This window comes from Rhagoletis pomonella, unplaced genomic scaffold (assembly GCF_013731165.1).
Source record: "Rhagoletis pomonella isolate Grant_MI unplaced genomic scaffold, Rhpom_1.0 Rhpom_scaffold_00014, whole genome shotgun sequence".
NCBI lineage: Eukaryota > Metazoa > Arthropoda > Insecta > Diptera > Tephritidae > Rhagoletis > Rhagoletis pomonella.
Window position 1 is genome coordinate 3,242,117 of NW_023458568.1, and position 25,929 is coordinate 3,268,045.

At 35.5% G+C, this 25,929-nt stretch overlaps 1 protein-coding gene across 2 annotated transcripts in view; it reads left to right on the forward strand.

The window, feature by feature from the left end:
• LOC118749173 (E3 ubiquitin-protein ligase listerin-like) overlaps positions 1 to 25,929 on the forward strand; it is a gene marked incomplete in the record, with an annotated part of 227,841 nt that overhangs the window by 190,597 nt on the left and 11,315 nt on the right. For both annotated transcript variants that reach the window (XM_036483948.1, XM_036483949.1), the window contains 1 exon segment: positions 3,037 to 3,204. In XM_036483948.1, the coding sequence (XP_036339841.1) occupies positions 3,037 to 3,204 (168 nt within the window).

The following is a 25,929-nucleotide window of genomic DNA, read 5'->3' on the forward strand; positions in this document are numbered from 1 at the left end:
GTTCTTTTTTTAAAGATGAAGAAAAATCTATCGAAAACATTTTTGAAAAAATTTTCTAAATACAACAGATACCCCCTATTATGAATTTACATATGATAGATACGATAAACGCTTGCAAGCATATCGTGTGAAATCAGTTCTCGTATTATCGTTTTTATACGCCCGACAGATGTATTGTTGTGAATGGCTGTGGTTTTTGTTCACTTTTTATTGTGAACCAGCAAAAATCAGCTACGCCTACTATTGGATTTCATACGACAACACCGATTCGAAATACAGAATAACAAAATGCCAGCATTTATCGTGCATCGTACGAATTCATAATAGGAGGTATAATTAGTTAATGGATTCGAAAAAAGAAATGTTTTACCAAAATGTAAAAATTCAAGACCCTCCAACTCGGAGATTCCTTGACCGATCCCGTTGAAATTTTGTGTTACAACTACTATTCATTAGGCCTAACTCATAAAAATGTAATATGTGTAAGCACCAATCAATTTTTGTTATTATTTCGGTGAGACTGTTATGCGGTTTCTGCGATACAAACGTCTATCAAAATTCTTTTGAATTTACAATTTGTTGCTAAATTTCAAAATTACCATTATATGGTCAGAGCTGGGTCGTAATGATTCCTTTAGGAATTAAATTACTCCCAATTACAGATTACAAGGAATTGTAATTAGGAATCAATTCCTTCAGTCCACAGCAAATGAATCGATTACTTTTTCAATTCCTTGAAGTAATTTCAAATGTAATTGGGTTTTTCTTTAATTCCATTACAAGGAATTTCATATTGTAATTGGAATAAATTACGTGCTAGTAATGTAATTTTTTTTTCCAATTCCTTTGAAAGGAATTGAAAATGTAATTGATTTTTTTCAATTCCATTACCTGGAATTGCAGGAGTACTTTAGTTTTTCAATTACTCAAAGGAATTGTAAAAGTAATCGAGAAACTGAAAGTTCATTCACGAATATACAATGTGGAATTTTTGTTGTGGTCAAAGATTAAAATCGAAAGCTCAGATTGGACATCTTCTATGTATATCTATATATATATAAAAATGTTGTGTTCGTATGTCACGGTCATCAAAACCCGAGAACGGCTGAACCGATTTGAATAATATTTTTTTTTATTATTCGGTATAATACCAGAACCAATGATATCGCAAAAATTTGGTGGGTTGCCACCTATTTTAAAATTTAATTAATTTAAAATCAATGAATTATTACAATATGGGTATTAAGTTAAAGAGGTTTAAGAAAGATAACTGCTGGAAGTATTTTTGACGAGGGTGGCCTCCTGTTTGAAAATTTAAACTCAGTCAAATTGTTAAAAAAAAATGAAATATTGCCATGTGGGTGTCAAACTAAAGAGTTTTAAGAAGGCTTACTGCCGAAAATATGTTTGAGGAGGGTTGCCATCTGTTTGAAAATTTAACTAAATTACATTGATAAAATAAATAAAATATTACAATATGGGTATCAAATTAAAAAGGTTTGAGAAAGATAACTGTTGGAAATATTTTTGAGGGGGCTGCCACCTATTTGGAAATTGTAACTCAGTTAAATTGATAAAGTAAATGCAATGTTGGCATGTGGGTGTCAAACTAAAGAGTTTTAAAAAGGCTTACAGTCTACCATGAACACTTCCAGAAATATGCAATATGAAAAGTTCGGTTTATATGGGAGGTGCCACACGCCATTCTCCAACCATGCAAATTTTTCTCCATGAGTATGGAATTGGTCTTATATATGTATATAGATATCACCATACCCAGTTCTAGTCCTCTACCACAAATATATGCAGTTTGAAAAATTCGGTTTGTATGGGAGGTGCCACGCCCCCTTTCTATATCGAAACTTTTTTTAGCTATAACCATCTTTGGAAAGTCTGCAGTAGATTCCGAAATTTCAAAAAAATCGGTACGGCCTTTCTCGAGCTTTGCGAACAGAAAAAAACGCCTTTCAAAATATATATTAGTATAGACTACCCAAACTCTGCTTGTTTTGCGGGTTAAAACACTACTACCGATGAAAATCGGTGGATAAATAAACAAGTTTGCAAGGGTTAAGTGAAAGTGCAATAATTTTTTGTATGAAATACTAGCAGGAAATTTAACAAAGCTATTGCAATTCAACAGTAAAAAATTTTTTTTTATAAATTTTTCGATTACTTTTTAAATTACTTTGAGGAATAGAATTAGAAAAAAATCAACTACATTTTCAATTCCTTTCAAAGGAATTGGAAAAAAAATTACATTTTCAATTCCTTTCAAAGGAATTGAAATAAAAGAAATTACATTACAAGCACGTAATTTATTCCAATTACAATATGAAATTCCTTGTAATGGAATTAAAGAAAAAAACAATTCCATTTGAAATTACTTCAAGGAATTGAAAAAGTAATCGATTCCTTTGCAGTGAACTAAAGGAATTGAATCCTAATTACAATTACTGAGGAATGTAATTGTAATTGTAATGTAATTGCATTTACCCAGCTCTGTATATGGTAGACCAATACCAACCCAGACCAGTTAATTTTTACACGAGTTATGTTGTCACGGACGGACGGACAGACAGACATGATTCAATCGATATAGTCCTTCTGAGCATTTTGGTTAAATATATATTCTTAAGTCTATATCCATCTCTATTCCTTTGCCGTTACATCAGCAAGGTAAATGTACTTTGTGCGCTCGGGTATAAAGATAAACAAATGCGAAGCCGTGCGCCACTGTCACCGACTGTGTAGAAAATCGCTTCTATTTGTTGCGTTTTTTTTTATTTAAGAGTCTCACAAAATTTGTTTTCTCATATTTAAGTTTTAAATAGACATACTCATTTCTCCTAAATTACATATTAAAGTTTTGGGTAGTAGTAGATTTCACCGTCATCGCGGTATTCAATCATCCCACGGTTTTTTGAAAAACTTAAATTTTTGTCGTTCCTACGATCCATTTGAAAAGGAAATACATACAAAATTTTAGTTGTTTGTTGTTGCATTATTAACTAACTCAATTTTCTTTATTTATAGAATGGAACAATACTTGATGGGTTAGCGCTATGGAAATATAACATGGATAAAAAGTTTGAAGGTGTGGAAGAATGTTACGTGTGCTACACTGTAATACACCAAGATACCTGTCAGCTGCCGAAACTCACTTGTAAAACGTGTAAAAAGAAGTTTCATGGATCTTGTCTAGTAAGTTCTAAGAAGCATCATTATAGCACTAGGTTTTCCTCAAAATTTAAGCAAATACTATTAGAAGAATCCTAGATATATGAAGACGTGAGGTTTGCACTATCCCGAATACGAGAAACATATTTAGTATACAGATATTTTTTAGTAGAACTTTCAGAAAAGAAAATGCCTAAAAACAAGACAACTAAGTTGAGATCTGGAGGTTGTTCCTTTAAGGAAGTGCCCCAAAGAGAAAGTTGCCCACATTATGCTCTTTAAAAAGACAATGCAGGGTTTCTCAGATGTTTAAACTTTCGGTTAATTTACGAGGACTTCAAAAACCCGTGTTGACCCGGCGTGCGAACGCGGACTGCCGCACAGTGTATTATTTCCATATTCTAGAAAATATTAATTAAATTATTTTATATCGCCAAATTTCAAAACAACGTCAAAAAGGTTTTCAGAAATGCCTGATAAAAAGCAAACAGTAACAATAAAATTTAAATCAAACTGTAGGGCGAGACGGGATTTGATATGGATGACTACCAAGCGCAATAATATTTGAACTTGTATATTTGAAACTAAATCTCAATGTTTAAGTTGTTGGTGTTATGTGATTTATGCAACAATTTTTAAAATACTATTTTGGTCTTATTTCTTTAGATATGTCCTTTTTAATGAATATACATTTTTGGGATTTTAGTACATAAACTAGGACTGAGTATTTCATGTTAAAGTAAAACGATGTTAACTTAAATTTAATTTTAGCAAATTATTAATTTCATTAGACCCGCAAACTCGTTATCGGCGATTATTCGATAAAGTTTTTATATCAATTTATTTGCCACTCCTCTAAGACGTTAAACAACACAACTTTAGCTGTTGAAAAGTGCTGGTATTGATGAAATTTTCTTTTTTCAGTCCTACCAGGAATTTTATTTTCTTCGAGTAATTAATTTGTATTTTATCTGGACCGGGAGAAATATTGAACTTATATCGGAATTTCGTTGACCCAAGTTGACTTTTTTAACGGTAAAAAAAAATAAAAAATTAATTTTTAAGTCCATTTCTGTCAGTTTACAATTCCTTGTTATAAGGAAACTCTAAATGTCAATTTTGGGCATTTTAGCTATTGTAGTTAGATAAGTATTTCAGATTTTTTTTTGCCTTTTTAAAAATTACAGTTATATAATACGGCAGTATCTTTAAATCACCAATTTTGTAAAAAGCTTCGCGTATCTTATAACGTATCTTGTGAAAAGTTTCATTAATCTATCTACAATAGTTTTCGAATTACAGAATTAAAAGCAGCTAGCTGGGTCAAATCTTACACTGTGCGCCGTGTATAACATACCTTTAAAGCTGCGTCACCGTAGAGTTTTAATGATATTTAACATTTCTGACATTAATTCACTTTTCAATTGTGTATTAATGTCAGGGATATTAAAATAATGTCAATGACATTATTTCCGAAATTCTTCTGACATTAACTCACTTTAGCCTGTGTGTTAATGTCATTAACATTAATTCCCTTACAAAAGTGAATTTATGTCAATTGACATTAATTCCATTGACATTATTGCACTTCACCTTTTTTATTGTATATGAAGTTTTCAATGGCTAAAAATAAAATTTAAAACATTGTTGCGAAATGAAGCGAGTTTATGTGAATTCGGTTTCAATTCAGGTTTTATTTAACAACTAGGCTTACGACCTAGTTTTACTGGATGATGAAAATTTATATAATTAATAATTGTGGAGTGAATGAAATTGGCACCGTGAGAAGACCTCCTACTCTAATATCGTTGGATGCGAGTTCAACTCTCGGTGGAAGCAGAGAGTTTTCTGATTTAATGAATTTGAGTTGTTGCGTGGAACTTAAGAATCTAAGAGAAAATGAGAATAAGAATAAAAAAAATAGTTATGTAACAAAAATGGAATCAGTAAAAGAAAAAAAACTAAAAAAATCCAAAAATCTAATCTTAAAAATTGTTTCTTATAAAAATCTTTTTGTCCAAGATCTAGCTTGAAACTATCCACTTATGAACTACCTTAACAGCCCGATTCTGTGCACTTGATAAATTAAAAATCTTTATAATTTGCAAATTTTTTATTATTTATCAAGAATTAGTTTTCTAGCACAGAAATCAAAAGCTCTTTTCTTGATAAATTATCAAGATTGAAAATGCTATTGACAAATTGAAATTTCATGTGAAATGTATAAATTTTGAATATTAATAAATTTGTAAGAAACTAAATACTCCATGTCCCGGCATGTGAACCTGCGACACACGGAATTATAGTCGACATCTTTACCTACTCGGCTACGGCAGTCGAAAGCTTTTTTGCTTTTAAATTCATATTTTTCATATATGACAATAAAATCAGTTCCACTCAAGGTACATTGAACAGGTAGTATCAGTAGAGCAGCTGATTTGATTTATTTTCAAATTATTTGGTCTCGAAAATGTCAAATATTTTTAATTTTTTCTCACAAAAATTCTGAATTGTTAAAATCCATTTGCATGTGAAACCTTTTTCCATACAAAACAAGCGATTGAATAGCAGCTTTTGGAACGTTCGCCCAACTCAGCAGCACAACCGCTGATTACTGGCCCTTGCAAAGGATGGATCAATGCTTCGAGAAGCAAACAAATTTACTTGGAAAGAAAGTTGCATCAATTTTTATTTTTTCCAATTTCAATTTTTTATTTTTTATAATATTTTGTATTTCACATGGCACGCTTTGATTTAGAAGAAAAAATTCAGAACAGTTTTTGACACTTTCGATACCAGAAGCAACAACAAAATACACGCAAATGTTGTTTTTGCTCTACTGATACTACCTGTTTAATGTGCCTTGGTTCCACTCATGAGGAAATCGTAGAGCTTTTTGTTTTATAAATATAAACACAGAATGCGAAGGAAGCTTTTACTTGATAAAAATCTTAATAAAATTTCTTTACAAAAAATGTATCAAGAAAACACAGAATTGGGCGGTAAAACTACATAAGATAGAACTACCTTTGAACTGTCCCAAAAGGGAACCGTTTGAAAACGAGTGGCAAAGAAATGCACTGGGCGACAATTGCCACCGCCAATTGTATCGCCGTGTAAAACTGGGCAGTTAGTTGAAGGTAAAGTTGGGATATTCATTCATTTCATTTCGGTGATCGATCAATGTAGACAGATCAGTTAAATGAACTAGTTCATTTAGGTCATTCTCGTTCCCGAATCTGCTGATATCTTCAGACGAATTTCTTGGGAAAAGAAAATTGGAAGAAACGAATATAATTTATAAAAATTGCAGAGGTTCAATTAATTGTTCCTTATTTTAGTAGCGTATTAATATTTTCATATGCTTTTCGATTGCAGGAATTAAAAATCTAGAATATTTCGCATGCATCAAAAATCGTACCACTTGTTTGTGTCTAGACGTGAGGGCATATTCTTTCTGTGCCCTTTAAATGGTGGGGAAATCTGCCACAAAGTAAGATAATGGTTTTATTGAAATCCAATATTCTTTTCAATGCATAAATGAATAGCGCAGCTTAAGTTATCCGTCGCTAAAATAAAGTTGCCTAAAGAACTTTCTCTCGGGGTAAGAACAGCTGCTGACTGCGAATTATAAAATATGTTGTTTGTTGTTTGCAGTAAATAGCTTGTCTATGTAATCGAAACCAAGCTGATATACATTTGTATAGCAAATTGTGTATATAGTAAATAATAATTAAATTACTTGAAGTAGTTTATTTTCAATTATCAATTCAGTTCAGGCTGTCGAGGAAGTGCTTTGGTGACAGGTAATAAGATCAACAGAAATAAGGTCAATTGACTTTATTTCCCACCCTTGTGCAAAATAAAGTCAATTGACATTATTACCTCTTTAAAAACGAAATAAAATCCATTGATATTATTTCTCTTTCAAACATTAAATTTGCTTAGCTTCGCCGCGGCCCGGATCAGCGCGCCACACCGCGCGTGCCGCGTTGGCGCTCGCTCCCCGCGTGACCGGCGCGCACACCACGTCGCGTTAAGCCGCGGCCCCCCTTCCCCGACTCCCGCCGTGCTGTAACGCAGGTAGACTTATTTTTTGTATTTGTGAATAAACTTTTTTATATATTTTAAACATCGAGGGCTTATATTTAATAATACCCTCTATCTGCACACTTTTCGCAAAGATGAGATTCTGATATAAAAATCCACCTAAGCTGTAACTGTCATCAGTGATATTAATGCTACCTTATCTAACGACAGGTAATAAGTCCCAGATAATTTCTAAAATCACAAATTAGTTTTTATGCAAATTGCAGATAGAGGGTATTAATAAATTCAAGCTCTCGCTATTTCACATTTTTATATTTGTAAGTTATTGGAAGCAGGTATGCCAACTTGGCTCAAACCATGCCATTTGTCCCTATTTTACTTCAAATGGCACTTAATTTTTCAATTCATTCATTTCAATTTCAATACATTTTTCCGAAATCCTTTGCGTGCATTTCTTTTTTTCAACTAAAATTTTCTAATTTATAAAGGCTATTCAACTGGTTTATCTTATTTTATCATTGCGCTTTTGTTTGGAAAATGTAGCTTTGTTTTATTGCTAAAGGTGAATGATTAAAAGGAATGACACCTTTTTTGGCACTTTTATTTTTCTATTTGGCATATTTTGGCACTTTTTTATCCTCAATATGGCACCTCATAACTAAGGATAGTTAGCAGCCCTGATTGGAAGATTTCTGCTGTGTTTTGGGGCAACCACTTGTCTGCAGTTAAAAATGCATATAATTTGTGTTTCAAAAGTGTGTGAAAACCAATTAATTAACTTATGTGATCTCGGTTCCGATATTAAATAACCAATAATTGTTTAGGCCCACATTTTGGCACAATGGCTCGTTGAATGTGCCATCTAATAAGTAGTGTCGTCGTTCTCCTTATCTGCTTTTAAATGATGTTGTCACAAATTGCTGGCGGAGACATGAATACTCTCTGCTATATAGTGCCCCCTTGTCATAACATAACGGAAAAAGAATTTGATAACTTTTTCCAACAGTTTGGCAGTAAGTTTATTGGAGCAGGAGACTACAATGCCAAACATACAATCTGGGGGTCTAGATTGATTACACCAAAGGGTAGAAATATATATAAAGTAATCCAGAACAGAGCATTTGACGTATTGTCTACTGGTCAGCCAACGTATTGGCCTTCTGACTTTGGTGTAACAAAGGGTATTGCGCGACAACAAGTTAATACAGAAGCATTATTTGATCTCTCTTCAGATCATTCTCCCTGCCTCATAACATTATCAATGTTTCTTAACTTTGAAAAAAAAAACAAAAAAATCTTACAAATAAGCACACAAACTGGTTAAAATACAAAAAGTATGTCAGTTCGCACATTGACCCGTAAATTCTTATTCGGGCCAAGAGTGATATCTACGGGGCAACTGAAAATCTCACTGATATAATAGTTAAAGCCGCAGAAATTGTAATACCAAAGCCTTCTATTAAACATCGCAGTTCTTACTGCCCTGGCCTGCACACCCCAAACATTCCTAACTTAATAAGTAAAAAGCGCAACTTAAGAAGAGAAGTGCAAAGAATTCGCTCTCCTAAGCTCAAACAGGAGCTGAATGCGTGTACAAAGGAATTACGTATTTTGTTCTTCTTCTTCTTCTTCTTTTGGCGCTGTAACCGCCTAAGCGATTTTGGCCGAGTTCAGCAAAGCACGCCAGTCGTTTCTCCTCTGTGCCAACTGACGCCAATTGGAAACGCCAAGTGAAGCCAAGTCCTTCTCCACCTGATCTTTCCATCGCAGTGGGGGCCTCCCTCTTCCTCTGCTACCACCAGCGGGTTCCGAGTTGAATACTTTCAGAGCTGGAGCGTCGGTGTCCATTCGAACGACATGACCAAGCCAGCGGAGCCGCTGTATTTTAATTCGCTGCACTATGTCCATATCGTTGTAAAGCGCATACAGCTCATCGTTCAATCGTCTGCGGTACTCGCCGTCGCCAACGCGTAAAGGACCGTAAATCTTCCGCAAAATCTTTCTCTCAAACACCCCAAGAGCCGCCTCATCGGATGTTGTCATTGTCCATGCTTCTGCGCCATATACCAGCACGGGCATGATGAGTGACTTATAGAGCGTGGTTTTCGTACGTCGAGAGAGGACTTTACTCCTGAATTGCCTACTCAGTCCAAAGTAGCACTTGTTGGCAAGAGTGATTCTACGTTGGATTTCAATGCTGACATTATTATCGGTGTTAATGCTGGTTTCCAAGTAAACGAAATTCTCTACTTTCTCGAAATTGTAACTGTCAACAGTGACGTGGGTTTTGTTGCAGGCAGAAAAAGAAAGAAGTACGCAGTCGATTCTCCAGTCCTTGTCTGCCTCGAAACAGACTGACGAACACTGAAGCATGCGAAGAGGCCCGTTCTTCGAGAAGCACCATTACGTACTCAGAACGGAAGTTGGTGGCTTTCGCCTGTCATCTTTCACAAGTCTTTAGACCCAATAAAGGCGCTCATCCTTCCAATATTTCAATACCCCCGCTAGCCTTACCACAAATCTGCCTCGGTTTAAAAAGAAAGATTTAATTAACACCATTGTTCATGACATTCAGAAGAATAAAGCGCCTGGTTACGATAAGATTACAGGTGAAATGATAAAGGAGCTGCCAGTAACTGCCGTACGGTTTTTATTACATATTTTTAATAACAAACTTAAGTTGGGGCACTTCCCCGACTTATGGAAACTTTCAGAAATAATTATGGTGCCAAAGCCAGGCAAAGATCCGATGGTAGGAATATCATATCGGCCCATTAGCTTGATTTCTGTATTTTCCAAAGTATTTGAAAAACTTCTATTGAAAAAAAGACAGCCTTCTCTAACAAGTAACCAAATAATACCACCACATAAGTTTGATTTTCGTGGAAAACATGGAACTGTAGAAAAAGTTCATAGAATTGTTTGCTGTATTAGAAGAGCCTTCGAAGGGAAGCAATACTGCACCGGTGTTTATTTAGACATCTCAAGCTTTTGACAATGTCTGGCATGATGACCTTATATACAAACTAAAGGTTTCACTCCCTGCAAATACGCATGCAATTCTTGAAAACTTTCTGCTGGGGAGAAACTTCAAAATCAGGCAGAATTCCCTTAAAAGGGAAGTCACATATATGCAGCTGTCCCTCAAGGCAGTGTTCTAGGACCCATATTGTACGTAATATACACTCGTGATTTGCCAACTGACGAAACTCTAACCATTTCAACGTTTGCTGATGACACAGCTATCCTAAGCAATAGTTCAGACCATAATAAAAAGATAGTAAGGTAAAACCGTTCTCTCAATTCGTCGGCCATGATTTTTTTTTTTTGAAGTTTGCCAACATTTTAAAATTATATAAAATTGAGAGTAAAAAAAAGGAATTGTTCGAAGTTGTTGTTGTTTGAGATTGAAAATGAGAATGTGTGTGTGAGTTTGTTTGTAAAATTTCAAAATTAAATTGTTTGCAAACGTCAAGAATTTAAAAAATTCCTCTCAGCGGTTCTACCTTCCTATTTTTTATCATGGTTCAGACCCTAAAGAGGCTTCTTACAAACTACAAGAATATTTGAAAAAGTTAGAGCTATGGCTAGGTTCTTGGAGGATAAAGGTTAACGAGAACAAGTGTGTTCAGACAACATTTACTCTGAAGAAAGAGATTTGTCCACCACTAAGAATAAACAGCAAGGCTATACCACAAAAAGATAGTGTCAAGCACCTTGGGATGACACTAGATAGAAGACTTACCTGGAAAAAGCATATAGAAAACAAAATTTCTCAAGCGAAACTAAAACAACCAAGCCATCAAATCTAGAAAACAAGATGCTGATTTTTAATATGATGATTAAACCATGTTGGACAAATGGAATTGGGCTTTGGGGCATAGCGTGCAATTCCATTTCGAACAGACTTCAAAAACTGCAGTCGAAAATTATACGCGCCATATGCGGAGCACCGGGGTACATAAAAAATACTAATATCCACAAAGATCTTAATGTAAATACGTTGCATGAAGACATAAGAGGGCTAAGCACCAGTTACTCAGTACGGTTAATCAACCACCCAAATCGCCTAGCGAGAGATCTTTTTAGCTCGATATGCAAGAAGACTAAAAAGAAAGGATTTCTCCGATATTACCAAATGATGATCAATATAATATATGTGGATATCCGCAAAATATCAATGTCGGCTCTGGAACGCGTCCTTTCAGACCGACCACCCAACACCAGTGTCAGTACGGCTCGGAAAGTTGAACGAACATGGATTGTAATTACGTAAATATAGAGAAGCGAAGGCGCGGCGTGGAAACTAGTCCTTTCCACCCGCTCAGGCCGTGCGGCTCTGGAAGTCATCCTTTCAGACCGCCTGCCCAGCATGATATCCAGCGATCCTGCTGCTCGAAATCTAGTGCATTCCGACAGCCGCAACAACTGCAAAAAAATATATATTAAAAAAATACAAACATTTCGAAGCATTGTAGCAGGAGTTTTAAATTTAATGGTAGTTTGTAAGATTTGAAAACTTATTGTTAGTTTTGAAATAAAGATTCAATAAATAAATAAAAAAAAAACTTCTTCCTGCGTAGGCGGTCATCTGCCGCGGTTAGAGATTGCAACCCTTACTAAGTAGAATTCTCCTTTCTGTGTTGCCGAAAAACGGAGCTCAAGTATTTTGCGCAGAACTTCTTCGTGCGTAGGCGGCTTTCGGCCGCGCTTAGGGATTATAACCCTTACTAAGTAGAATTCTCCCTTCTGTGTTGTCGGATTTTCTTTCTGCGTAGGCGGCCTTCGACCGCGCTTAGGGATTATAACCCTGACTAAGAACAATTCTCCTTTCTGTGTTTCCGGAAAAGGGGGGCGGAATTATTTTTGCGCAGAACTTCTTTCTGCGTAGGCGTCCTTCGGCCGTGGTTAGAGATTACAACCCTTACTAAGTAGAATTCTCATTTCTGTGTCGCCGGAAAAGGGGAGCGGAGGTATTTTTGCGCAGAACTTCGTTCTGCGTAGGCGTCCTTCGGCCGTGGTTTGAGATTACAACCCTCACTAAGTATAATTATCCTTTCTGTGTTGCCGGAAAAGGGGGCGGAAGTATTTTTGGGCAGAACTTGTTTCCTGGCTTGACCATGTCGCTCGAACTCCTATATTTACACATACCTTAGACGCAGTAGGTAAAACTTATTTGGTGGATATATGCACAGCAAGTTAATTTGGCCTTTTTCCATCATATTTAAGTCCATATGAAGAAAAAAAAATATTATGCGTGCCACCAGTGCAGTCATTTTAAAAATGGTCCAAATTTGGCCCTATTTTTTACATGAAAGGAGAAAAGACTAACTGCAAGTAAAAACTTTTTTTACCAAATTAGTAAAGGCCAAGCCACCATTTGGCATAATCTGTTGTGAGATTTCTGCAGCTTATCTTTTTTTTTTATTTTTAGTTCTGTTGTTGCGAAAACGCAACGGTGGTACGAAGTGGGTAAAAAAGCTTGTTTTTAAAAAATATTTTTTTGCATTATTTTATTTTGAACTTTTTAGTTTTATTTTAAACTAGCCAATTCCCGCTTACTTCGCGGTGCCTAATAAGAACTTGTGAGTTGGCCAATGCAAAAGAGCGTTTAAAAGCAAAAATAGTCTGTAAATTCAAAATTTTTGGTTTAAGTGGAAACCACTGAGGCGCAGTATCCTCCTCACACATAGGCCAATAGTGACGCTGTGATACCATATGGAATACCGATCCCTTTCGTGGTCATGAGCTTTACCGGTGGTCTTATTTCCACCCGTGAGATCTCTGCCAAACATGCGTAATCTCTATGATCTTGCAATTACAACATTGGTGCGATGCGTATACCAATAAAAGTTCTTATAAGGAAACTGAAGAGCGCAGAAGTGTGTTTTCTGTTATAGGAGGGCCAAGAATCCTCGCTGTCCCACAGGATGAAAAGTTTTCCAGTACATTGGCTAAATGAGTCGTGTGCTCTCTTGAATATCTTTCAAATAAAACCATCTGATATACCAGCGGTGATCTTTTCTTGTTAGTTCGCCACTTTTACAATTCTTGGTAATATTTATGACCTGATTTCTAGGTAGATGCAAGATCGCACCATCGTGCATGAGGGCGTCAGAGAAACTTAACCCCATCCTTCATTTAGACATCTAAAAACTAAATTCATATAACTTAAACATAGGGCCAAAGGAGACCTACCACACGGGGTTTCTATACATTTCGGCTGCAGCGCCATCATTGGGTCAATTTTCTGCATAACCATTGCTTACCATAAAATGAATACGTGTTATGAATTTCAACCTCGACTCCAGCAGCACTCATCGGGTCAATTTTTATCAAAAGAATTTTCCATCATACAACATTTCTGTTGGGTTAAATCCTACTTAACTGATAGGCGCACAACCGTTCATCACGTCCTCGGGTGTCCCTCAAGGCAGCATCCTCGGGTCCCTATTTTTTTTGCTTTTCATCAACGATGTGAGTTCTTGTTTCAAATTTGTTAATTACCTACTATATGCTGATGACCTGAAAATATTTGCAACTATCAAAAATCTTTATGACTCAGCCAACCTGCGATCAGACCTGAACAGAGTTCATGAATGGTGCTGCACAAAGCAGTTGACGCTGAATATCAGCAAATGCTTTCATGTATCTTACAGTATACATATCAATACTTTGCTTACATCATATTCTATCGCTGACTCTGTTTTGCAATCTGTGACCCAACTGAAGGACCTTAATGTTGTCTTTGACTTCAAACTTGCATTTAATAGTCATGTCGATTACATTCTTTCGCGCTCAACTCGATGTTAGCTTTTATCCGCGGAACTGTCAGGCATTTACGAAGCCTTACACTCTTAAAACTCTGTTTTGTGCACTAGTCAGGTCAAGACTGGAGTATGCAACGTTTAGAAGAAGATCCATTTTAGCTTGCACGTTTGTCGCTAACATCATAACTGGCTCAATTGACTGCCCTTCTCTTCTAGAAAATATTGCATTTAATATTCCCTCTGGAATCCTCCGCCATTGGGATTTCTTTAAAATAGGTTTCTCTAGAAGCAGTTATGGTGGCAACGCTCCGATCTCTAGAACCTCTGCTGAACTTAGTCTTCAATGCTTTAGACATTGATTTCACACAATCAGGCCCTGCCTTAGTCACACATCTGCGAACATTTGTCTCTTAATCTTAGCTTTTTTGAACTTAGTGTATTTAAAATCTGTCTTAATTTTTAAGTTTTAGTAGCACTTAATTATTGTTAGCTGAGTAGTCTGTAAGAATAATCTATATTCCAAGACTGAAATAAAAAAATTAAAAAAAAACTTAATTAAATTAAATACGATCTTTATAAATAACTCTACTCCAGCACCACCTAGCGAGTTTTCTAGTAGCATGTAATAGGACCATATATGTATGTAAGATAACCTCCGACAATCTGACGGAACTCTATTCAGTGGTTTTTCAGTTTAGTCCGAACAACGAAAACGGCTATCATTTTATGCAAAGCTCCATTCTTTGTGAAAAATGTAAAAAATTCTTCCAAATTTTCACATAAATTTTACCTTTTAATAAAAATTAAAAACAAAGTTACAATAGTTCAATGGGATTTAGAAAACTAGGAGAAAATCGTTCCCAATCGAATGATACTTGCGCGTTTATGTAGATGTATATCGATCCAGGCTTTCCAATAATTAGGTTATCTTATAAATTTAACTGAATTAAAGTTTTCAAATAAGTGGCAACCCGCTTCAAAAATATTTTCGAAAGTAAGCTTCCTAATCCTCTTTAGTTTAATGTCCATATTGTAATATTTCATTCATTTTACAAATTTAAATGAATGCAATTTTTCGAGCAGTTGGCAAATTTCCTAAAAATATTTTCGGCATAAAAATTTCCTAGCCTCTTTAGTTTGATGCCAATATTGCAATATTTTATTTATGCTATCAATTAAATGAAATTAAAGTTTTCAAATAGGTGGCAAACTTGCACAAAAATATCTTCATCCGTAAGCTTTTGTAAACCTCTTTCTTTTGACAGCCATACTAGCATTTACTTTACCGTATCAATTGACCTAAACTCATCTTTTAAACACTCTTTTAAACTCTCTAATTTTTTTTCTTTTATATTGTAACCTAGATCTCTAGCTATACATCGGTAAAAACTGCATTCAATTCCATGTTTTCGAGTGATGCCCGTACAAATATACAGACATACAGAGTCAAAAATTCTAAAAATTGGTTATTTGGCTTCTGTAGCTCTAATAAAAACCCACAATAATAATTTCTTTCTTTAATATCTATAAGGTACAGACATCGGCCTGTTACAATTTTAATATAAGTATAAATATAGACTTCGTTTATTTTATCGATTTAATACAATAAAATTTTTCAAACACGTGGCAACCCTCTCTAAAATTATTTTCGGCAGTAAAATTTCCTAAACCTCTTCAGGTTGATACCCATATTGCAATTTTCAATTTATCTTATATATTAAGTTAAGTTAAAATTTTCAAGCAGGTGGCAACTCTATTTTTGGATGTAAGCCTCTTTCTGTTGACGCCCATATGGCAATATTCACTTTTTCTAATCAATTTACTTAAACTGCAATTTTCAAACAGGTGGCAACTCTTAAATTTTTTTTCTGTATTTTAAGTTAGACCTCTAGCAGAGATATGAAAGGGATTCTGAGAAATTTTTCGAATATTTAAAATTTTTAAGGATTTTATAAGCAAATATATTTTTAGGCAATATTTTTTTCAAAACTCATTTTCTCTTAAAGTATTTGACGAAAGTTTGTGAAATTTTGTTTGTAAGTGTAGTGACATTAGAGCTTTAAAAAATATTATTATTATTTAGTTTTTCTCTTTTTTTTTATTTAAACATTGTAAATATTTAAGATGCATTAAACATATGTTCTCAATGAGTGTTTAATATTTCGTTTATATTTTAGAAAACCGCATTTATTCAAGAAAATATTTGTAAAAAAAAATTGTTAGATTTTTTATGTGTATTACTTACAACAACATTTGTCACAGCGCGCACTCACCGTGAACCATGCACGCCAATGCTAATGATGCCATCATTATTATATGAGGTTACGTTAAAAGTCGCAAATATGAGCCAATTGTTAGTTGCTCCTGTACGCGCTTTCTAGTGAACACGTTTCGTGCATAGACGGCGAGCGTGAATGGTTCACGATGCGTGTCAAAACAGAAAAGATCTAACAAATTTTTTTTACAAATATTTTCTTCAATAAACGAAAATATAAAAGAAATGGAAAACACTCATTGAGAACATATTTTTAATGCAACTTGAATATTTATAATGTTTAAATTAAAAAAAATTCTAAATTATAGAAATATTTTTTTTTTAAGATCTAATGTCACTACGCTTACAAAAAAAATCATCAACTTTCGTCAAATACTTTAAGAGAAAATGATTTTTGAAAAAAAGATTGCTTAGAAATATATTTTCTCATAAAAATTTAAAAAATTAAATGTCTTTGTATGGGCCAAATTCCAATGAATTTTGTTTGCTGGGTTGGAGCTGCTTCGGCCGATGGAGTAAACGGCGAAATGCGCATATTTTTTCCTTGTCCCTCCTACGCGTTTCGACACTCTCGTGTCATCTTCAGGGAGTCTGTTTTATTTAAACGTTAAACAATAAACATGAAGAACGAACGAAAACCATGATTAACAAAAACATAATAATAGTTGCATACATACATACATATATACAAAACAATCCCACTGGGAAAATAGGTAAGCACCTTACGAGGTAAGCCATATTTTCTTTCAGTTTTTAGTACCAAAATTGTCATCATGACCAGCGTAATCTACTAGTAAAGCACAAAATGAACACCTCCGGCGACACATTACGTTGTCAGTTGCAAAATAACGTGCAGCCGAAGTTATTTCCAAGCACCGAACTACTCCGAGCGACTGCTCTGCATTACACGTAACTTACTTTGTAAAGCGACTCAGAAGTATGTTTGATAGCAAATGTACATTTTAAATTCCTACTTACATAAGGCGGCCATGCCTTTGTAAAAGTAAGGGACGTTCGGCAGGGAAATGGTAATGACTGCCAGGTGAAGAGTAAGTTGCTAATAAGGTATTATTACGTGCTCCTAATTCCCACTGGGATAGTTACATATGTACATGTATACTTAACACTAATTATCTACACACATAATATCACTTGAAAATCACATTAAATATTGACAAGAATTTTACATTAATTTGCACACATTGAAGGTAATACAACATTTAGGAAGAATTATTGAAGTATTCTTATTTATATTTTAATTTTAGTACGGCTGCATATGTGTTCTTCGTGTTGTCGACGTCTTCCTTAAAGTTGATTGCGTTGTCCAATTGTTGTTGTATTCGTAGGCTCTCCAGTGTCATTCTCCTTCTTTCTCCTCTTTCGATGTCCAAAATTTCTGTGTTGCCGAAGTCCGCTATATGTTCGTGCGTTGTTAAGTGTTGAGCCAGTGCTGTTGTCATCTTTTTGTTTCTCGCGTCCGCTCTGTGTTCATTGATTCTTATACCCAACGCTCTTTTTGTTGTGCCTACGTAGCATTTATTGCAGCTTTCGTTATCATTGCCCTTGCACTTTATTTGGTACACTACATTGTGTTGTTGCTCCTTTTCGATCTTGTCTTTGGTTTTCGTCAACAATTTGTTGATTGTGTTATGGGGCTTGTGTGCATATATCACATTCTCATTTTTTATTGTTTTTCGGAGTACTTGGTTATTTGTAAGTCCTGGTATGTATGTCACCCCAATGTATTTTTTGTTAGTGTTGTTTGGCTGTACTTCGGTGTTTTGGCTCGGTTGGCGAATTTGGATTATTGTTGTTTGTAATAATCTTTCTATTAACGCGTGCGGGTAGCTGTTTTTGTGCAATATGTTTTTTATTTTCTTGTTGTTTTGCTCTGTAAATTCTTCGTCGCTGAGCAGATGGACTTTTCTAATAAGACTGGCAGCGGTATTTATTTTTAGTTTCCATGGGTGATTGGAATGAAAATTTATCAACCTCCCCGATGCAATGGATTTTGCATACCAGTTCAGCAGAATTCGGTTTCCCTTTTCTTTCTTTTTTTTAAAATTAAAGTTTTTCAAACAAATTCTCAGAACCCCTTTCACATCTATAAACCTCTCCATTCACATAATTTTGACGCAAAAATTCAAACTTGACTGAAATCCGAGGTCCAATTGAGAAATTTTCACCCATAGTATACATTTCGATTTTATGTTTGTTCAGTATCTGGAGATTTTTGCATATTATTTGGAAATTTATATACACTTATAAAAGAAAATCATACCTACTTTCGAACGAGGTAGTATTTATATCTAGTATTGCAAGAGTATATAGCATTCTGTGGAAACATATGTATGTAAATTAACGACATACATATCCTTGATGTTTTTGCAAAACCGCCCATCGACCAGTTGCAAAACCGCCTAAATCACCATTGTGACATAAATGAGATTTGGTAACCCTGAACTCCAAGCATCGAGATTTATGCATAAGAATCGTAAAATCGGTTGTAAAGACCCCAAGTCCCTACACTCAGGGACTTCACAATTGGCTGTCATATGTTATTGAACTAAATTATATTTTGAATTGTTAAATACATATATATATATATATATATATATATATATATATATATATATATATAGATATAAATGTAGAACAGTTGAATTTATTTATACATATTAAACGAATTGCTAATTATATACATACATACGTGAAATCAAAACACATATGTACATATCTATATTGAAATTTGAAGTACATACATACGTACTTAGGTATGAACAAGTAAAAGGAAGTAAAGAAAATATTAGCAACAATGTTGTTAGGATAACTGTCTACCTGCGTGCAGGACAGTATAAATAGAGCAGCAAATGTTATTTGAAATCACTTCTGGTAGAGTAGTCGTATACCCCAGTCGATCGTGAAAACGCAGATTGAAATGGCTAAGCAACGATTGTGAAGACTACGTTGCTTAGTAGGTAGTTTGGGTATATGGTGTGACGTGAAAACGCTGCCAAAGCAATACGTTATGTTGGTGTGACGTGAAAACGCTGCCAAGTAGTACTTATATGGTGTGACGTGGAACCGCCGCCAAGGAAATACGTTATATTTGTGTGACGTGCAAACGCTGCCAACTAAATAGCGAAATAAAGAAGCGTCACTATAAGAATCATTGGCGTATTTATTTTAACGTTTGGATAAGGGAACCCAACATCCGATTGAGCCACAGCCCAGCTATAAACCGGGTGCGTTACAATTGGCGCCCAAAGTGGGGCCCTTATAAATACAGGAAGCAGTAAGGGTAAAGGAGGAGAACTCACAGATAACAAAAGTGAAGTGAAGTGATTTGGAAAACTACCAATCAAAAGTGCAAAGACACCTTTAAAGTGATAGAGACACAGGGTAAAGCCCAGAAATTAAGAACTGTGAAAGTAATCAAACATTCCTTACCAATAAGAGGGTAACGTGAAACAAAGGAACATAAACAAAAAAAATAATAATAATAAAATAAAAAACATAAAAAATGGTGAAAACAAAGTGGGTGTACTACTTAAATAAAGAGGAGCTTGTGACCTAAAGGGTGAACACACCAAAACTGCGACCCTTTGGGAAGCTTATAACTTACCCAAAACGAATTCAATATTTTGAAATTCAAATACCATAAGTTGACCATGACCTTAGTTGAACGTAGAAGAAATTTCATTTGAATTTGATTTCTAGTTGAGTTAAAAATGGCAACCGAGCTAGAAACGAGACAAACCATTTTGCACGAGTTTATAAATGATCCGGCCTTAAGTACACGTAAAATTGCTAAAAAATTAAAGAGTGCACTATTCGACAGTTTGCAGGGTTTTAATCGGTACAAATAAGGCCTGACAGTTACGAGAAAACCAGGAAGCGGGGGTTAGCATGGTCAAAGTGATAAAAACAGTGCTCGTAAGGTCCTCAGTGCGTTTTTGCGATATCCGAAGATTTTGTCGCGTTATGTTGCAAAATCCCTACGGAGATCGCAGTTTTTCGTACAAAAGGTAAAGCGGAAAGCTTCATTGAGATGTTCTACAGCTCAAACAGCGCCAGGGCGAGGCGCAAAGTAGAATGTTACAGCGAAATCCCGCATTCGGAAGTTGTATAAATTTTAAATTAAAAAATACAACTGCATTGTTATGGACTGCGAAACCTACTGCTATAAAAATTCAAAATATATTGCAGGTCAAGATTTTTATACTGCTGCAAGTCGTCAAGATGCCCCTGAAAGTTGTAAGCAGAAAATGAAGTCCAAATTTCCAAAAACCACATGGTTTGGCAAACTATTTGTTCCTGCGGCCGTAAGAGCAGCCCTTTTTCCCATCCGGGACAATGAATGATCAAGTTTATAGGGATGAGTGCCTCAAAAGGCGTCTTCTGTCATTTATCAACAGATAAGGAGTAGGACATCGTTCTAGGCGGACATTGCAACCTGCCACTATACCAAGGACACATTGCCGTGGTATAATGCAAATAACATCCATTTTGTACCTCACGACTGCAATCCACCCAATAGCCCAGAGCCACGTCCTATTGGGGAATATCAAATATCAATGTCAATTGTCAAAGGAATCTTGAAGAAAACAGGTGAAAGAGTGAAAATTATTGGAGAGTGCAAAACAAAGTAGTTGTGCGCATCGCGTAATGTCGATGATGCAGTCGTGCAGAACATGATGGCGCGTGTGCGATGAAAATACCAATCACTTGCATATGGAGCAAATAATAACTAACATTTTAACATTTTAATAACATCTAAACTTCCAAGTTATATAATACAAAAAAAAAATAATTTCAAAGCCTTCTAGTTTGTTTCTGGTAGTGTTTCTGGTAGTAATTTCTCAGTGACGCAGTTTTGGTGTGTTCACCCTTTATATGACGGTGTTCGGCCTTGACAATTCGGGGACCGTCGAGGAGCTGCGTAAACGCCTCTCTACATTTGTACAAGAGGAAGGGGAGACTGACAACCATCGCGATCGGGTCACTGATTTAGCGCTTAAGCATACGAGGTCTACAAGCGCAGGGAATGCACCAACACCGAAGAGACCCGAAGTGCTACTACTACCGCCTACACAACAATCCATCAACGACGACAGCACAAGAGCAACGCCGAACGTGCCCATGTATCCAGTATAAGTCAACTCACAACGACCAGCCCCAACTATCATGGACCGCGTACGCAAATGGGGCGTCAAATACGATGGCGGCAAGGACCCGCTGGGTTTCATCGAACGCGTCGAAAAATTAGCCGACGGGTACGAGATAGAAAGAGACGCACTTCCACGAACAATACCCGAGTTATTTAAGGATAGATCCCTCGTCTGGTTACGAAACAATCACGGCCACTGGAGAGACTGGGAGACGTGTAAGCGAGATTTTCCGAAGTTCTTCTTGAATTCCCGGTATTTCGAAAGACTCGATGATGAGATACGGCAGCGTGTCCAACGGCCCAGAGAGGCATTTAAAGACTATGTGCTAGCGCTAAAAGGGCTAATGCGCCATTCCGACTATACGGAGGCACAAAAGCTTCGACGCATCTATAAGAATTGCCGAAGCGAATACCAGCTGTATATTAAACAAACCGAGTTCAACACTCTTGGAGAGTTGGTAAGTCTGGCAAAGACTACGAGAATATTGTAGCAGAGAAGGAGTCGCAACGAGCATTTCCCCGCGCTGTAACCCCGAGACGAAGCGAAGAGCGCAACTACACTCTCCGAGAGGAGCAGAGTAGAGAGAGGTATACGATGCCAGCGAGACGGCAGGATGGAGGCAATTATGCGCCACGTACGGGACAACAACGTAAAAGCGAAGAATCTAGCCGAGTAAACCCACGAACGGCGTGCAGACGATGCGGCGAAGATGGTCATTTCGCCTACGAATGTCGGGACAATATCCAGCAATTCTGTTGGACGTGTGGTCGGCGGAACATTCGAACATCAGACTGTTGCCGCGGACAACAGGGAAACGGCCAAGGACCCCATTCGCGACGAAGAGTAATGCAACCTCAGTCAATGTAACACCAATTCTTAAGCAAGCGGAAGGGCGAGTAATCACCAGAGCAACAGTGGATGGTAGAGCAGTAATAGCGGCGGTTGATACAGGAGCAACAAGAAGTTTTATAAGCATTAGAGCAGCGAACACCCTGGGAATCGAGCGGTCGCGAAGAGTGAACAAAACAAGAGAGTGGTGATGGGAGATGGCAGACCAATATCGGTCACAGAAGCGGCAGAGGCGGTGGTAAAGGTGGGCGATCAAGAGCATAGGAGCGAGTTACTCGTCCTACCTGGTTTAGTCGATGACATGGTCCTTGGGACTGACTACCTGGAAAAGGCCAACACAACAGTGAGCTGCGGAGGGCAGACAAATACCGATAACGATATCCATAAACATATAGAAAAATACGATAAATATAAAAATCATCAGTACCGATTATTGTACATATCGATAACAATATAAATCAATTATTTAATCGATTAGTATACCGATAACAATATCCATTATTGTATCGATAACAATATAGATTATTATATCGATTACAATAGCTGTTATTTAATCAATAACAGTATCGATAACAACATCGATTATTTTATCGATAGCAATGTCGATTATTATATCGATAAAAATATCGGGATTATATCGATAACAATATCGCTCTTCATCCTCATCCTTTTCTTCATATTTATCTTTATTTTTGCATATTCCTCTTCACCTTTACCTTAAAGTGTTTAAATTTGCTTTGATCTTCGTTTTTGCCTGTACCTCTAGGCATTTTTGTTTATGTTTTTATACTCAACCAACTGCCGCTAAAGAAGTTTAATTCATAAATTCAAGAAATGTTCTTACCCTTTTAGTTACCCTAATTCTTATGCATCTGTCATTGTCTCCATTTTCGTCTTTATCTTCACTTTTGCCTTCTTTTTGACTTCATCGTTCTCACTATTTCTTCATCTTCATATTTATCTTTATTTCAAAGCTTAATTTCAAATGTGTAGTGAAACAACAGGCGGAACATGTCAAATTGAACATGTTGCAGCAACATCTATACACAATTCGAAAATGTTTAAACAACGGTATTGGCCGTAATTTTCAACCAATTGTGAAACCATATAAACTCTGCTCATATACGGAAAAATGCAATGGTGTTCTTGGTTTGGAAATCGGTTCGGTAGAATCGCCAAACGAACGGAGACAAAATTTATGTTACCGTATTAATATATAGATTATCGTTTTCGATTTGTATTGAGGGAATGACTGTATTTTGTAAAGATAGTCTACACTTCATATAAATTCATATAAAACGACGTAATTTTCCAACCAACAGAAATAACGAGAAAAATGTTCCTGAGATTTTTATAGAGCGCTGTATTCAAAGTTTCTTCTTCTTCTATTTTGGCGCTGCAACCACCTAAGCGACTTTGGCCGAATAAAATAAAAATAAGAACATAATGTTTGTATATTAAAGGAAGTAATATATACGAAAGGAAAATATTATAATGCATTTTGATATTATATTCCCGCTCTCCTTTAATGGAAAAGTGGCACAAGAGGCATTACATTTCAGCAGAAGCATTTGAAATCATACAGGTTGTTCAGAATCTTGTGCATATGATCTTACATTTGCATATTTCGGTGCATTTATAAATTCACAACAATAAAATGCAAAAGGTTACCATGGCGGCAAGCATACAATTTGCAAATGCAAATCCAAGACCAATATCCTGAACAGCCCTGTAAAGTATTTTTTGAAAGCAATTTTTAATCGAACATACATGTGTAAGCGCACACTGTCGAATACGAAACAGCCTACGCCTATGATGCTTCGTTGCTGCCTGAGCAAAGACTGATTTGAAGAACAGAGCGGAAGAATGCGTGTGATGAGCAGTGTTGCCGCGCATAATTTTTAGTGGTAGCCAAATTCCCTTAAAAAGAGGGCTAAAATAGAGCTAAAAAAGTCGTTGTGGCTAAAAATGGTAGCTAAAATTTTTTACTTACATATACATATATAAGTATACACGTAAACATTTTCAATAAGTAATGGTATATAAAAACAACGAACTTTGGAAAAAAGCTAATATTTTATCCAACCAAAAACCTTTTTGTACCAGCTGCTTGCTGGTTCCATCAGGTGATTGTACCATCAGGCTCGAAGCATATAACTTACCAGCATGCTGGTACAATATCTATTTCTTTACAAATGAGATCGAGGAAAGATGGAAATGATTAGAGCCGAAATTTCATAATTTTTCTAGCATTTTGTTTAACATTGTTTTTCTTTGTAATTCACAACTGCAATATCGTGAACGTAATCTTCCACAAATACAGCTTTGACTCATATAGTGCAGAAATTTCCGCCAAAATACTTTTTACTTAGAAAATTGAGCTAATTTCACCACTAACAACACCAGCATGCTGGTATAATCACACCACAAGAACATACACGGTCACTTGACTTGATGGGTTATTAAACAAATTTACAAACAAATTTATTTTAAACTATAGTTAAATCGTTAACAGAAAAGTTAACAGCCCCAACACTTTTACAGTATGGCAGTAAGGGCAGTCAACTTATCTATTTTAAACTATAGTTAAATCGTTAATAGATAAGTTAACAGCCTTAACACTTTTACAGTGTGTATGTATAAAAACGTAAGGAACATACCATACATATAGATGCATATGTATATATATCAGTCTTTCTTAGTTTAAAAATTCATCTCTTACATAAATGCAAAAAAAAAAAAAAACAAATTAAGCATATACAACTTTTTCATGCCAAGTATGAATAGATTATAAAAAGGGCTAAAAAAAGGGCTAGGGGCAATTTTAAATTTATGTGGCCAAAAAAAGTATGTGGTAGCTAAATTTAGCCACCAAAGGGCTAAAACGGCAACACTGGTGATGAGCAGTGTTGCTACTTAAAAATTTATTTTCCTACCACAATTGATACAAAATAGCTCTCAGCCTACCAAAATGTGACTTTCATTGAAAATGTGATTTAATTACACTGGATCACGAATTTTAGTTTGGTTTTTGTTTTCCAGGCAGTTTTTTATATTTTTTAATGAAAAAAAAAATCAAACTTTAACAGAAGAAAAATTAAAATAATAACAGGCTCTGTGGCAAATTTTTGCCTGTTCTGTTACAAAAAAAAATTAAGTTACTGATGAAGAAAATCGATAGATAAATACAAAATAACGAGTGGTCAAATGAAAATGCGCAAAGATATTTTGTATGAAATATGAACAGAGAGCGTGTTACTCAGGTGCACGTGGCGTATGAGTAACTTTCTTTCCTGCTAATTTTTCATGCAGAAAATCTTTGCGTATTTTCATTTGACCACTCATTATTTCTGATTTATCCATCGATTTTCTTCATTAGTAACTTGATGTTTTTTTTGTAACAGAACAGGCTTTAGTACAAATGCAAAAATTAGGCACAGAACCTGTTATTTTTTAAATTTTCTTCTGTTAAAATTTGATTTTTGTTCATTTTTTCATTAAAAAATAAAAAAAAGTTGGAATGATTATTAATTTGTCAGAAAATATAAGCCCTATCGGAAAGTTATGTATATACGGTTTATGGATATTTTTATTAGCTTTAATTTGCCGTATTTTATATTAAGATTTTTGAATT